This window comes from Theobroma umbraticum, unplaced genomic scaffold, assembly GCF_002168275.2.
Source record: "Theobroma umbraticum cultivar Fairchild unplaced genomic scaffold, ASM216827v3 scaffold_50.0, whole genome shotgun sequence".
In the NCBI taxonomy this organism is placed as follows: Eukaryota; Viridiplantae; Streptophyta; class Magnoliopsida; order Malvales; family Malvaceae; genus Theobroma; species Theobroma umbraticum.
The window spans coordinates 4,289,153-4,301,354 of NW_018397261.1; the positions used below are offsets into that span (position 1 = coordinate 4,289,153).

Here is a 12,202-nt window from a genome sequence, read left to right on the forward strand (position 1 = left end):
CCTTCTACCAGAATTATCATTAAAATTAACCCACAAATGCAATTTGATGAGACCTCTATTATCGGACAAATCATACCAAAAGGAACAAGAACAATAACTAAAACAATTGAATCAACCAAACAAATTCCCCAACCCTAACTCTTAATCCCACACCAAAACCCCAGATTTTCTCAGTCTTTCATTTTCCCACGGTTAAAACTTTACATCAACCCCACAACAATGACTTTTTTTTTTAAAGCTTGGTATGCATTGCTACAAAAATATTTACCAAAAATGTCTACTGGAAGAAAGATACATAATGCATTCTTCACCTCAACAGTGGACAATACAAACTCAGTATCACAACCAGAACAACATTTCACCCTATCAGTCCTCTGTACAAAAACTCAACCTACTGTACACCCAAAAACCCAGACCAAAACAAAAGCATAGTCCCGAGATTAAGCTAAAACCAACAATAATGAATATATAAGTAGCTGTTGTTGCTCTTTTTCAAGTAACCAGAAAAAGAGGGACAAGCCTAGACTCTGAATCTCACTTCATAGATGTCAGTGACGATGTTAAGAGCCAAAGAAGGGAAGTCAAGAAAGCTAGGGGAAAGTTTTTCAGGTTGTTGGAGAGAAAACTGAGAATTGTTTGAGCCAAAATTTGGGTTCAACAATTTGATCTTGAGGTTCTTGGGAAAGCCTCTTCGCTCGTGAAGCCTGAACCCAGAATTTTAGTTGTTTTTGGGATGGATTTGACGGGAAGGATGTGGGTTTTAGGGTTAGGTTTGGAATGTGGGTTCTTGGCAGTTGTGGGTCGGTGCTTAATCAAAGTGTTGCCAAATGTTTTGCTTGATTACCCCAGGCTTTGAAGTTAACTAACAAATAGGTAGAAAATCCTTGATAGAAATATATAAAGAAATGCTGCAGAGTTTTGTCGACCATTCTAAACAAACAAAATGATTGCTCCAAAACACAACACAACAATTTAACTACGTTAATAAAATCAAAGTGAAAATCCAAAATCACTCAAGTTTAATACTTTGTCTGGCATCTAAATGGTTACTCTTGTAACAAAAAAAATTTGCAGAATCGGTTCATCCAAGAAGAACAAGAGAGTTTGAAAGTTCAAGGTGAATTTTGTTGACATTTTTAACTTTTTAATTTTATGGGTATTGTAGTAATTTTATAAAATCCGTTATCAGTATTTAAGATTTTGGGGCAGAATGTCCATTTTTAATACTAATGGACCTGGAGTGAATTATGATCAAAAGTTACGGAGGTAGGAGTAATTTACCCAATTATCAATGATCTATTCAGAAAGAAGTTTCAGAAAGAGGTAGGACTTGGATTTCCACTCACCCCAACAATAGCTTAAAACTCAATTTCTTAATATTTGACACATATGCACATGACCACATAGGCTAAGTTCTTCAAGATTACTCTTCTCTTCAGTAATACCTATCCTCAATTCATCAAGTCACGCAATAAAAAAATACAATAGTGTTAAAGAAGCACTTGGACATGTAATCCCTTCTGCACCAACTCCTATTTTGTTTGTTTGTTTTTTCTTTCTCTCCATCTTGCCAAGTTCTTTAATAACTAGAATATACTTGACAAAATCACTAAGTAATGTGAGGGACTTAATGGAATACAAAAAATATACTAACTCATGTAGTATACAAAAATGGCTACACCTTTTTCTCAGACTCACTGTTTCAGAAGCACATATATTAGCAAGGTGTGCCCAGGACAAGAGAGAAGCAAAAATTTCTAATGGCCAAATTAGAAGCAGATATCCATACCACAAAGAAAAATTATGATGTCTTCTGCATATTGAAACCTTCAAGAATATGAGCATCGGGAATGAATGCTGAGGCGAGTGGCACTAGGTATCTGATTGCAGCAACTAAACATTTACATTACCAATACCAAACAAAAGCCCACTAAACACCAAAGGGCAATTCAGGCAAACAGAAACTCAAACATCATCATTGATCCTAAAACACAATTTGCATAGTGAGAGGTAACCTCTGGATGACTAAGATAAAGTAGTTTAGATGTTAATACATATATTCTCATATAGACGCACAAAGAGCACAAAAGGAACAGATGGAGTGCAAATATCTATAGCCAGTCCATGGTAATTCAAAATAAACAGTTACAAGAGTTTCATCTTAACAACTTCTTTCAATAAGAATCTTCAATAACCAGAGTAAAGAAACAGCTCTTGAGTAATAGCTGCAACTTTCAGCATGAATTCACCATGTTAATCACAATACAAAGCAGTTCCATAATATCTAATTGTAAGAATAATTTCCATTTCATAATCATAAAGAATATGAAAACCATAAGAATATGCTTGAAATTGCCTTATTTGGTTAAGCACTTTCCTTTAACCAAAAGAAAAGCTAATATTCCCTCATTGTTTTTCATTAAAGTTCTCAACAATAGTAAGCACTACCTTAACGAAAGCACCATAAGCACAATGCACTGCAAAAAATCTGCACCAGACTAAAATTCATATAGTGCAACATAAAAAGAAAAAAAAAAACACTAACAAAGGAACCTACTCATTCTCCTACTACCACTACATTAAAGGAAAAGTAACATATAAGCTAACAAGGTTCAAACTCTTACATTGCCATAGCTGATAAGTTTCTCCTTTCAAAAACCCTATAAGCATCATGAAAAACCTCACGAAAAGCCTTTCCCAAGCTTCTGGATCGCGCAAAACATTTTCCTTCTAGAACCAACCGCATTTATTCCCATATCCTTCAAATCTTCCAATGTTAACAAAGGCAAAACCTCATCATCCACTTCATGGATCTCGAAAACCGGGGCATACCTTCCTAACCCCAAACTGTTCAACCATATCCTAACCCCATCTTCCCCACACTGCCTAATGTCGGTATCAGACGGCCCCGATAACTCCACCCCGTCCGAAACCCTAGTCCGAATTGGTCTCCTTTGACTATTCCCATGATAAAGAACTTCCCTTTCACTGCCATCGACACCCAGATTATCAAACGAATGAATCGGACTCTGCTCTTTCATGGGGCTTTCGGAGTTCTCCATGTCGAAATCATCGTTATCTTCTCCGGCACTGTATTTGTCCTCTGTTTCCACATTATTGTTGTTAGTGTTGTTTTTGCTGCCGTTGATGCTGATGTTTCCGCCCCCTCCGCCGCCGGAATCGTCGATTTTGGAAACCCAATTGGATCGGACCCTTTTCGTGGCGGAGCCCCGTTTCTTGAAATCTTTGACTCTCCAGCTACCAATAGCGACGCTATCTAAATTGCTGTTATTGTTGTTAGCATCCCTTTCGTCATCGAGGGTTTCGTTGTTGGTGTTGAAGTCAGTGCTGAGATTGGTTAGAGCGCGAGTTTTGGACGATTTAGTACTTGCAGCGGCGACAGAGGGATTTAAGGAATGATGGGATTGGTGTTTCCATTGCTTGACGCCGGCCGCCGCGGCGGAAGACGAGGAGGGTCTTCGAATATGAGAATCGTAGGGTTGGTCGCCGCCGATGTCGCCTAATCGAACGCTGGGACGTCTCTGGCGTTTCGATCCAACGGTCTCAGATGAAGCCACCACGAGGGGTCCGACGACGCCGTTTAGCTGGCCGTCCGATGGGTTTATTTCCGCCATTTTTATTTTTCTAGGCTTTTTCTATTTTTTTTTCTGGGTTTCTTCTATTTGTGAAGAAAGTGAGGAAGGCAAAGTTGTGATAAAAGGGAGTGGCTTTTGGATGGAGAGAGAGAGAGAGAGAGAGAGAGAGAGAGTGAAGTAAATGAAGTGAGGAGAAGAAAAGAGAAAGGAAGGGAGTGGAATTGGAGAGTGTCAATTGACATGTTGGGTTAGTGACGCGTGTCCCCTTTTCCTACCGAAAGGGAACAAAAGGTTTTCCAGATTTTCAATATTATTTCAAGTAGTTGCAGTAATTGATTTTCAGATGATATGCAGCAACATATTATGATCTAAAGGACCATACAATAACAAAGCAAAGAGGATGTATTATAAATTCTGTATTCAATATGTTTTGCTTAGTAAAAAAGAAAAGTAAAAGCATTAAAAAACTATCCTATTTATTATACAAGTTTTGGTCCTATACTCATATTAATGCTAATAAATTGAGAAAAGTTAAGAGGACAAAAAAATTACCACTATTTAGCTAAATTAATGATGCGAGTATTTATCAAAATTACATATCTCATTTCCAGAAATAATTGATACTTAATGCGACCAATATTGATTCACACACAAAACTCAGAAGAAAGTCTGATTCAGTATGTCAACTAAATGGGGCCACAGCCTTAGCCTACAAGCTAGAAATAATTCCAGTAATTCCTGCCAAAGGGTCATCCAGAATCAACAAGCTATAGACACTAGAAAGTCATTTGTCATTATGCCTAGGAATTTCAACCATTTAAAAAGGTGACTGAAAAATTGCTGTACCACACACTGACCTGCTCCTCACCACAGATACTATTAATGCATTTTGTTTACATTCTCACAAGAAATTTCAAGTGTAAGTTGTGATTTGCGAATCTTTTGTCAACCCTGACTTCTCGCGCTTTTGCTTCGTTTGATATTCATGGAAAAATTTCAGGCACCAAGCTAATGATAGACATGCTAGAAAGTCAACTGTATGAATTAAGAAATGGGTAAAGCGTCTGCATCAGAATCTCATGAATTCATGAATACAATGTAGACCCTATTAGCACTGAAAAATAACAATGAATCCACGCATGAAACCTTGAAAAACTGACTTTCTAATCTACACTTGCTTTTCGACTGAAGGGAGCTTTTAAAAGGCAATGCAGCCTGAAAACTTTCACTCCCAAAATGAATCTTTTAAGATTGAGTGTGCTACTTGCGGCTGCTTCAAATGTAGCCCAGAGCGGCCTCGGTTTTTTCAGTCTTTAATTTGTCTGTGTAAACTATATCCAGCAATAATTTCAAAGTGAGGAATATCAAGATCAAGCGCGGTTACCAAAGATTCAATCAACTGGGACTGTACAAAGCTGACCATGTCCAGGACTGTGCTCTAAAGGATACATGGTCGCGCCTTTCACAAATTTTTTATGGTCAACAGCAGTCTTTCTGAGCTTAGAGACTGACAAATGTTTCCTTTTAACTTGCTTCTTTATTATTGAGCACGAACCGAGCAAGTCTTCAGATCCTGCTCCAAACCTCCTACAAAAAGAAGAAATTGCATTTTTTACATATTTAGGAACACAGCTTTAAGCTGGAACAGAGTAGTTTTCATTATATCAAATTTCATCTAATGCACTGCACTAAAAACTCTACTAACACCAACTTTCAAGAAAAAAACTCCACTAACACTGGTGAACACTACAGTGAGATTTCTTGTGGTGAGATCCAATGAGATCTTACCAATAACTATAATGGTCACTGATTAACACCATACAAGATTCTGGTGACCACTACAGTGAGATTTCTTGTGGTGAGATCCAATGAGATCTTACCAATACCTGTAATGGTCACTGATTAACACCATACAAGATTCTTGAGCAACAATATGCCAATATAGGCAAAACTAAAGGTTTTACATAATTAGTACCTGTTTGTGCAACTCTTAAGTATGGGTGTCAATGAACCAAGCCAAGCCAAGCATCTCCTCGTTTGTGCTCGGATCAGCTAAATTTTTACAATCTTGTACATGAGCTGAGCTTTATTCAGCTCAATTAATTTAGCCGAGCCCAGGCTATAAAAGAACTTGTAGCAAAAGCACAATAAAAATGGGTCCTTTAGCTCACAAATGGTAGACTCAAGGTCAATGTACAATGCTAAGGCTTTCTTTTTGTGATCCTGCACATTGAGTACCCCTAACAACCATTGGCTTATGGAGGAGGGGGGAGGACTTTATCTGTAGAGCACAAGGACCACCCACTCACACTGTCTTCAGATGTGGGATGGCAGGATAAAATGACAGGAAAGGAGATTTTGTTCTCTCCTCAAGCCTTAATATCACAAAGGATAACTGGTGGACACATGAGAAGTTTCCTACAACAATTATTTTTCAAAAAAGGGTTTGGCTAATGAGTGCCCTAAGGACATTCTTTAAGATCAATGTATTAAGTACTACATTTAAGACAAGAATATTACTCTAAATAGTAATTTAACTAACCCTAAAGAGTGCTCTTACAGCACTCTTTAGCAAAACCCTTGAAAAGATTATGTATGACTTTAATATAGGTAATATTTACTTTTCAATGACATAAATATTAAATTATATTTTCAATTTTATTGAAAGATATTAAAGCTTAAAAATAATGATGTTAAAAAGAATTAAACAAACACTTATCAAGCTTTTTATCATGAACAGCTTATCGAACTTGTCCGTGAACATAAAAGAGCCATGCTTACCTATGTTCAAACTCAGTTCATTATTAATCAAGCTTAAAGATATTGTTTGAACTTATTTGTTAAGTTTCATAAACAAACCTAAACGAGCTTTAACCAAACTTGTTCACAAGCAGCTGATTGAACATATTAGTTCACTTACACCTCCACTTCTAAGCAGTTGTCTACGTCAAAAAGCTAATAACAAGCCAAAGAAGTTTTTCAATAGAGCAACTTCTAGCATTTTTAAAAGCTGCAAATGAACTTTTAGAAGCAACTTGCATCATGGAAAACTGACTTAAGCAGCAAATAACCCATAACAAGAGCAGTAATATCTTTGTTTTATAGTATCTTAAGGTCAGATCAGATGTTCTCAAACATTCTTTGCGTGCTAAGACTGATTATCAAATGCAAGTCTCCGCAACCATCAGCATGTCTTATGTATTAGTAGATCCTGGGAAAACCTAATTATTGAGTTAAGTTCTGGGTCCAACTGGCCAATAATTGTGCATGTGATTGCCCGTATGATACATAAGGTGTATAATACAGCCTGCAACTTATCACCCATTATTAATTACCATATGATGAAAAAGGAAATAATAAAAGACTGTTACCTCAACAATTTTTCTGATGCAATTCTAGCAGCTCTTATGGCACTACGACTTGGCACCCACTTCACCACTCGGTTGGAATCAGCTCGCATTGGAGAATGGATTTTAATAAGCTTAACAATACCAAATGCAAATTGTCAAAGATAATGATTTCTCTAGGCTAATTATGATAGGACTGTAGTAACATAATGAAAAAGAGAGAATTCGAACTCTTCCAACTAATAATTACACAAGGAGAACTTCTCTAATTATTAACTCCATGACAGAACTCATGCAAAGATTTCAATATAAAGAGGGAGGGAGAGGGAGAGAAAGCATACACCCAAACACTCCATCATCTGGTAGTAAGCCCTGCCATGCAAAGGTGTATGGCCTTTCCGAGATTCTGAGAAATATCTAGTCCTAGAACATCATGAAGGTCCTCTTTGTCAGGTAAGCACAATTAAATTGTTAAGTTGCAGGGAAAGATAGTTAAAAGGAACAATACCATTCTTTATAACCCGGATCCACAGTGAAACCATACATATCTACCGAATCACATACAGAGAGAGCAAATTCAAGAGCCTTGAGCCCAGTTCCTTTTGCAGCTGAACCAAAGGATGCACCTAGCATGAGATATACAGGATTTCTTATTGGAATTTCCTGCATATGAAAACAACAAAAAAGTTTATGAAGTTTATGTCAAAAGAAAAAAAAAAGTGGCAGCAAAGGGGAAAAGAGCATGCTGCTAAAAATTCCATCTTTTAGTTTTTCAGCCATCAATATTTTAAAGAACAGTTTCCGATAGGATTTTTTTTTTTTTTTTGAAGAATGTGGTTGAGCAGTCAATTTTGCATAAGAAGCTCCACAGTTTTTACAGGAAAAAAGACACATTCTTTTACATCATTTTGATCAATAAATGCAGGAAGAGGGGGGGTTGAGAAAATGTAATAACAATGACAGGCAATCCACCTACCGATATAAGGATCAACATTTTCCAAACCAATACAAATGTTAAATCATAGGTGTGTTGTGTGTTAGCATTTGCATGTGTGCATATGCGTGTTAAGAAAAACTATTGTTGCTGTATATAACAGCTGTTTCAACAAGAAGAACTAGTTTGAAGAAAAATCAAAACCACAGAAAGGAACTAGATGGAAACAATATACTAACCCGAATCATCTGGCTCATAATGTCATGAATTGTAGTTTTTATTATCAAGACCTCATGCCTTGTTTCTGTAAAATGCATATATTTAGCATGCTTCTACTACAATGAAAGTATAATAAGTAAACAACAAGTGGGAAAATTCCAATACCATCCAATTCTACAACTTTATCAAGAGCTTTGGCAGATCCTCTGTTAAGAAGCCGAAATGAACTTTTTTTGCCCACATATTCAGTATAGTTCTGCAATAGAACATTTCACATATGGAAATTATGAGAAAAATTATTCGAAAGAACAAAGTGAAAGAAAAAAAGAAAGCCAAAGTTAACCTCAAAAGGGGCACCATTCTCTCTAATGACAACATCATAGCTATCTATCTCCTTCCCAAACCTTGTTTTCAGAAGATCTCCGGAGTTGCCAATAACAGCACACTGAGCAAACTGCCTTGGAACATAAGGTGGTGTTTCAGGGAGGACAAGTGAAAGCTTCTCCATGCATAAAGCTTTATTTTTACAGTGGTTCCTGCAATACAGAAACAAACTCCATAAAACTTTTGCAGCTGTAGTTTATCTCAGAAGCACATAGTAATAATCTGCATATCAAGTATCTCTAAGTAAAACATCCAGACCAAAAACCACATATGAGATTCTATTTGAAATATAAAAGTAAATTTAGCTTTTGAGTAAAGTCATACATGCAGAAATTAGATGTTCTCTGAATCCTAAAAAGAGTGGCATCTGAATTCTGATGGAAAAAATTTATATCATCCCTCTTTCTTCAGGAATGTAATGTATATGAGCAGCAAAGTCATTATATTCTGGGTCTTAAACTTATCAGATGTACCAGTTATGTCATTATATTCTCTTTCATAACCTTATCAGATGCTATTGATGCATACACCGTGTAGAAGCAACTACTCATATATTTTAGTCACCAAAAAGAGTACTCACAGTAGCACTCCTTTATTAATCCTGCGCCATGCATACTCCTCCCACCCATTTGGTAAAGCATCAATGAACTCCCTAGTGAGTATTGTAGTGCTATTCCTCACCTAAACAATCAACTCACTAAATAACAAATCAACAATAAAGAAATAAAACAAATCTTAAATAAGCAACATTATACGGGAAAAACTTAAACCACATTGGAGAAACAAATCAGCACACTCACCTGTTCCCACGTGGCCACTGCTTCACAAAGATTAAACTCAAAGGATAAACCTTCAACTTCTCCAGTGTTGGGATCCCTCTGTTTACATGATTACATCTATGAATTTCAAACAACAATTCCAATGGAGAGAACTAAATTTCCGGAATATAAAAATAAATTCATAGAATTGTTAAAGCAGAAACATACCCATTTGGAGTCAGTGTCACTAGGATAGGTTAGTGTTACTTGGCAATAATCTTTACCAGTTATAGCTTGTAAACCTAATCCATTTGCACTCTGAATGAATTATCAAATACACCGAATCAAACCATTAAGAAGAAAAGAAAAAAATAACATAATCAAACTAGATTTCTTATATACAACATTAATTCAACAAGAATATTTTTTTGAAAATAAAATGACAGTACCCAAGTTAAGATTATTGAAGTGAACAAGCAATAGTTAGAATACGAAGAGAAAAGAAAAAGTAGACTGACCACACACTTCTGGAAACCACTTTGCAGAGATTGCAATGCTTCCCAATCTTCACCTGACAGTTGGTGATTCTCATCTACAAACAATAACAATGAAAATAAACCCAAAAAAGTTTTTTTTTTTTTTTAAAAAAAAGAAGTAAGGAAGTATGTATATTAAATACGCACAACGATTGGAGAGTCCAGTGATGTAAATGAGAATGGCTGCCAACCCAGAAAACAAAGCTACTAAAAGACCCAACCGCAAAATCCTCATTTAAATGGGATTTGAGGGACGATTATGGAAAATATTGGCTTTCCTAGTTTATTTGATGGATGACAGTTTCAGTATGGATCTGAGTGAGCAACCAGATCGAATTTCTAGAGCTAACAAAGAGTGAGAAAAAGAAGAAGAAAGGAACAGCCCAACATGAGTTGTGTAATCTATATGCCGCTTATTGGAATTTTTTTCTTTCTTTCCATATTTTAATAGGCTGAAACAATAGGAGAGGTCCAGATGGAATTGAGGCAGGCGGTCTTTGGGTCTTGGTCCCAGCTCCCCACCCTTCAAATGGGCCCAAATTGGGTGACTAATAAATTTACTAGCCTCGACCACTAGTTAACTAAAAGCCCATTTATTGTTACATGGGCCTAGTCCAAACCTCTATTTCTTCTGCTTCTTCTTCTTTGTTACCCTTTTCACACCTCTATTTCTCTAGGGATGTGCATCAAGTTGGCATTACATTATCGAATATGAATTATGTTTTAAATTGTTTTTTAACAAAAAATGGCATTCCTCTGCCTTTATACTAACAGTGCCTTTTTACCCCCTATTCTTCTGCCTTATTTTGTAGGGTAAACCCCTCATTTTTTTTTTCCAATAAATGCCATTAGGTCAAATGACCATCACTCTAACATAGAACACAAGATAGTTTAATAGGGTATTAGGTAAAACTTCTAAATTATGCATATACGGTGAGTCAAACTTTTTCTTTTTATTGTCCTTTTGGTATAAGATAAGAAACATAAAGAGATGATTCATTGTCATGGTACGGGACCGCCTAAATTTCTGTACAAGACAAGAAACATAAAAGGTCGATTTCACTGATTTCATGTGCTAACAAGTGTAGTCCCCTATGATGGAGGGATGGGCTCTGCAGAGCTTCCGGGTAAAGCCTAGGAAGTAACTTCTATGCTTTCACTGCTCAGGCTTAAATCCCCTTCGCAATTAATCTGCTACCAGCTAAGAGCTTTCTCCACTTTGTAATTTGTAAATAAGCTTTCAGTTTTCTGCAAAATGTCACACAAAAAAAAAAAAAAAAACAAAGCATCGCCCTCTTTGAAAAATGCCAAGGCCATAGTTGGTTTCCATGTTATCAAATCGAAATTCTAATCTAACATTGCGTATACGCCCGTTATGGCTACTCACTCTACGGTTTCCGCTTACCGCTTTATGGGTATACATGATGTGCCTAGCCGAAGGCCTAGAATTAGAAAGGGAAAAGCCCAACTTAGATTGGTAGTTTTTCATTATGTTTTTATGGTCGAGTTGGAAAAAATTAAAGGCAATATACTCGATGGAATTTTGTTTATCGATCCCCCTCTACGAGTAAGATGGACCAGAGAGTTACATTTTATGTTTGATGTGACATTCTAGTCTAACTTATTTATTAAAATTAAAGTCATTTTAATAAATCTTTGTATTGACATATATGATTTAATGTTGTATAAGGAGCGATAATATATGTGAATTATAATGGTATATTTTACGTATGGGTCAAACTCCTTTCAATGCAAGACAGGAATAATTTAGAGAATTCATTTTCATGGTGTTGGACCACCTAAATTCCTTGATCACCCGTCAAATATTTGACTGCAAGGTCGACTTGGCCGATTTCATGTGCTTGCATGTGTAATTCTCTCGAAGGGATGGGCATCGGGCAGCATAGGAAGCAAAAGTTTGGATGCTCAGGGTTACGTCTCCTTCGCAATTAATCCACTAGTAGTCAATTCTTTTCCAGGCATTGTCTGCTACATTGAATGTTGCGAACAAAAACAGTCCCTGTAGGATGAATCTCATCACCGTTCGTTTTCCATTTGGATTTCATTGTTGAGCTAGCCCGTCATGTTAGCAACGACTGATCTCCCCGTCAGCATTTTCATCTTTTTGATGTCTATTTCAGTCTAAAAGCATCATGGAAAATGGCAAAATGCTCCTCTATTCAATAGTGTTAGTTGCATTTCTCGTGTACTTACCAACTAAGAAAAGATGCACCTATATTGGGTGCTGCAGTCTAAACCTATTGTGACCTCTGTTTACTTTCGGTGGACTCCTACTGCCCAAATGAACCTTGTTCAAAGGTACGGGAACCAACTGCAGCCACAGCCTAGCCCAGCCAAAGAACACTGACAGCACTCTTAAAAGTTTCCGATTTAATTAGCCCTTGTCCCAACAAGAAGGCAAAAGTTG

The 12,202-nt window shown here is 36.7% G+C and overlaps 2 protein-coding genes across 2 annotated transcripts; both read right to left on the minus strand.

Annotated features, from left to right (window-relative positions):
• Positions 1 to 2,324: 2,324 nt before the first annotated feature.
• Positions 2,325 to 3,784, minus strand: LOC110418242 (uncharacterized). The gene has a single exon (XM_021430913.2). The coding sequence runs from the start codon at positions 3,633 to 3,635 to the stop codon at positions 2,682 to 2,684; it is 954 nt and encodes a 317-aa protein (XP_021286588.1). The 5' UTR covers positions 3,636 to 3,784; the 3' UTR covers positions 2,325 to 2,681.
• An 839-nt stretch (positions 3,785 to 4,623) lies between these two features.
• Positions 4,624 to 10,175, minus strand: LOC110417853 (Glycosyltransferase family 29 (sialyltransferase) family protein). Its single transcript, XM_021430418.2, has 12 exons — positions 9,922 to 10,175; positions 9,757 to 9,830; positions 9,467 to 9,556; positions 9,281 to 9,358; positions 9,061 to 9,161; positions 8,440 to 8,632; positions 8,262 to 8,352; positions 8,117 to 8,181; positions 7,452 to 7,606; positions 7,285 to 7,366; positions 6,968 to 7,077; positions 4,624 to 5,183 (listed from the first exon to the last, which is right to left on the minus strand). The coding sequence occupies exons 1-12, from the start codon at positions 10,007 to 10,009 to the stop codon at positions 4,988 to 4,990; spliced, it is 1,323 nt and encodes a 440-aa protein (XP_021286093.1). The 5' UTR covers positions 10,010 to 10,175; the 3' UTR covers positions 4,624 to 4,987.
• Between the last annotated feature and the right edge of the window lie 2,027 nt (positions 10,176 to 12,202).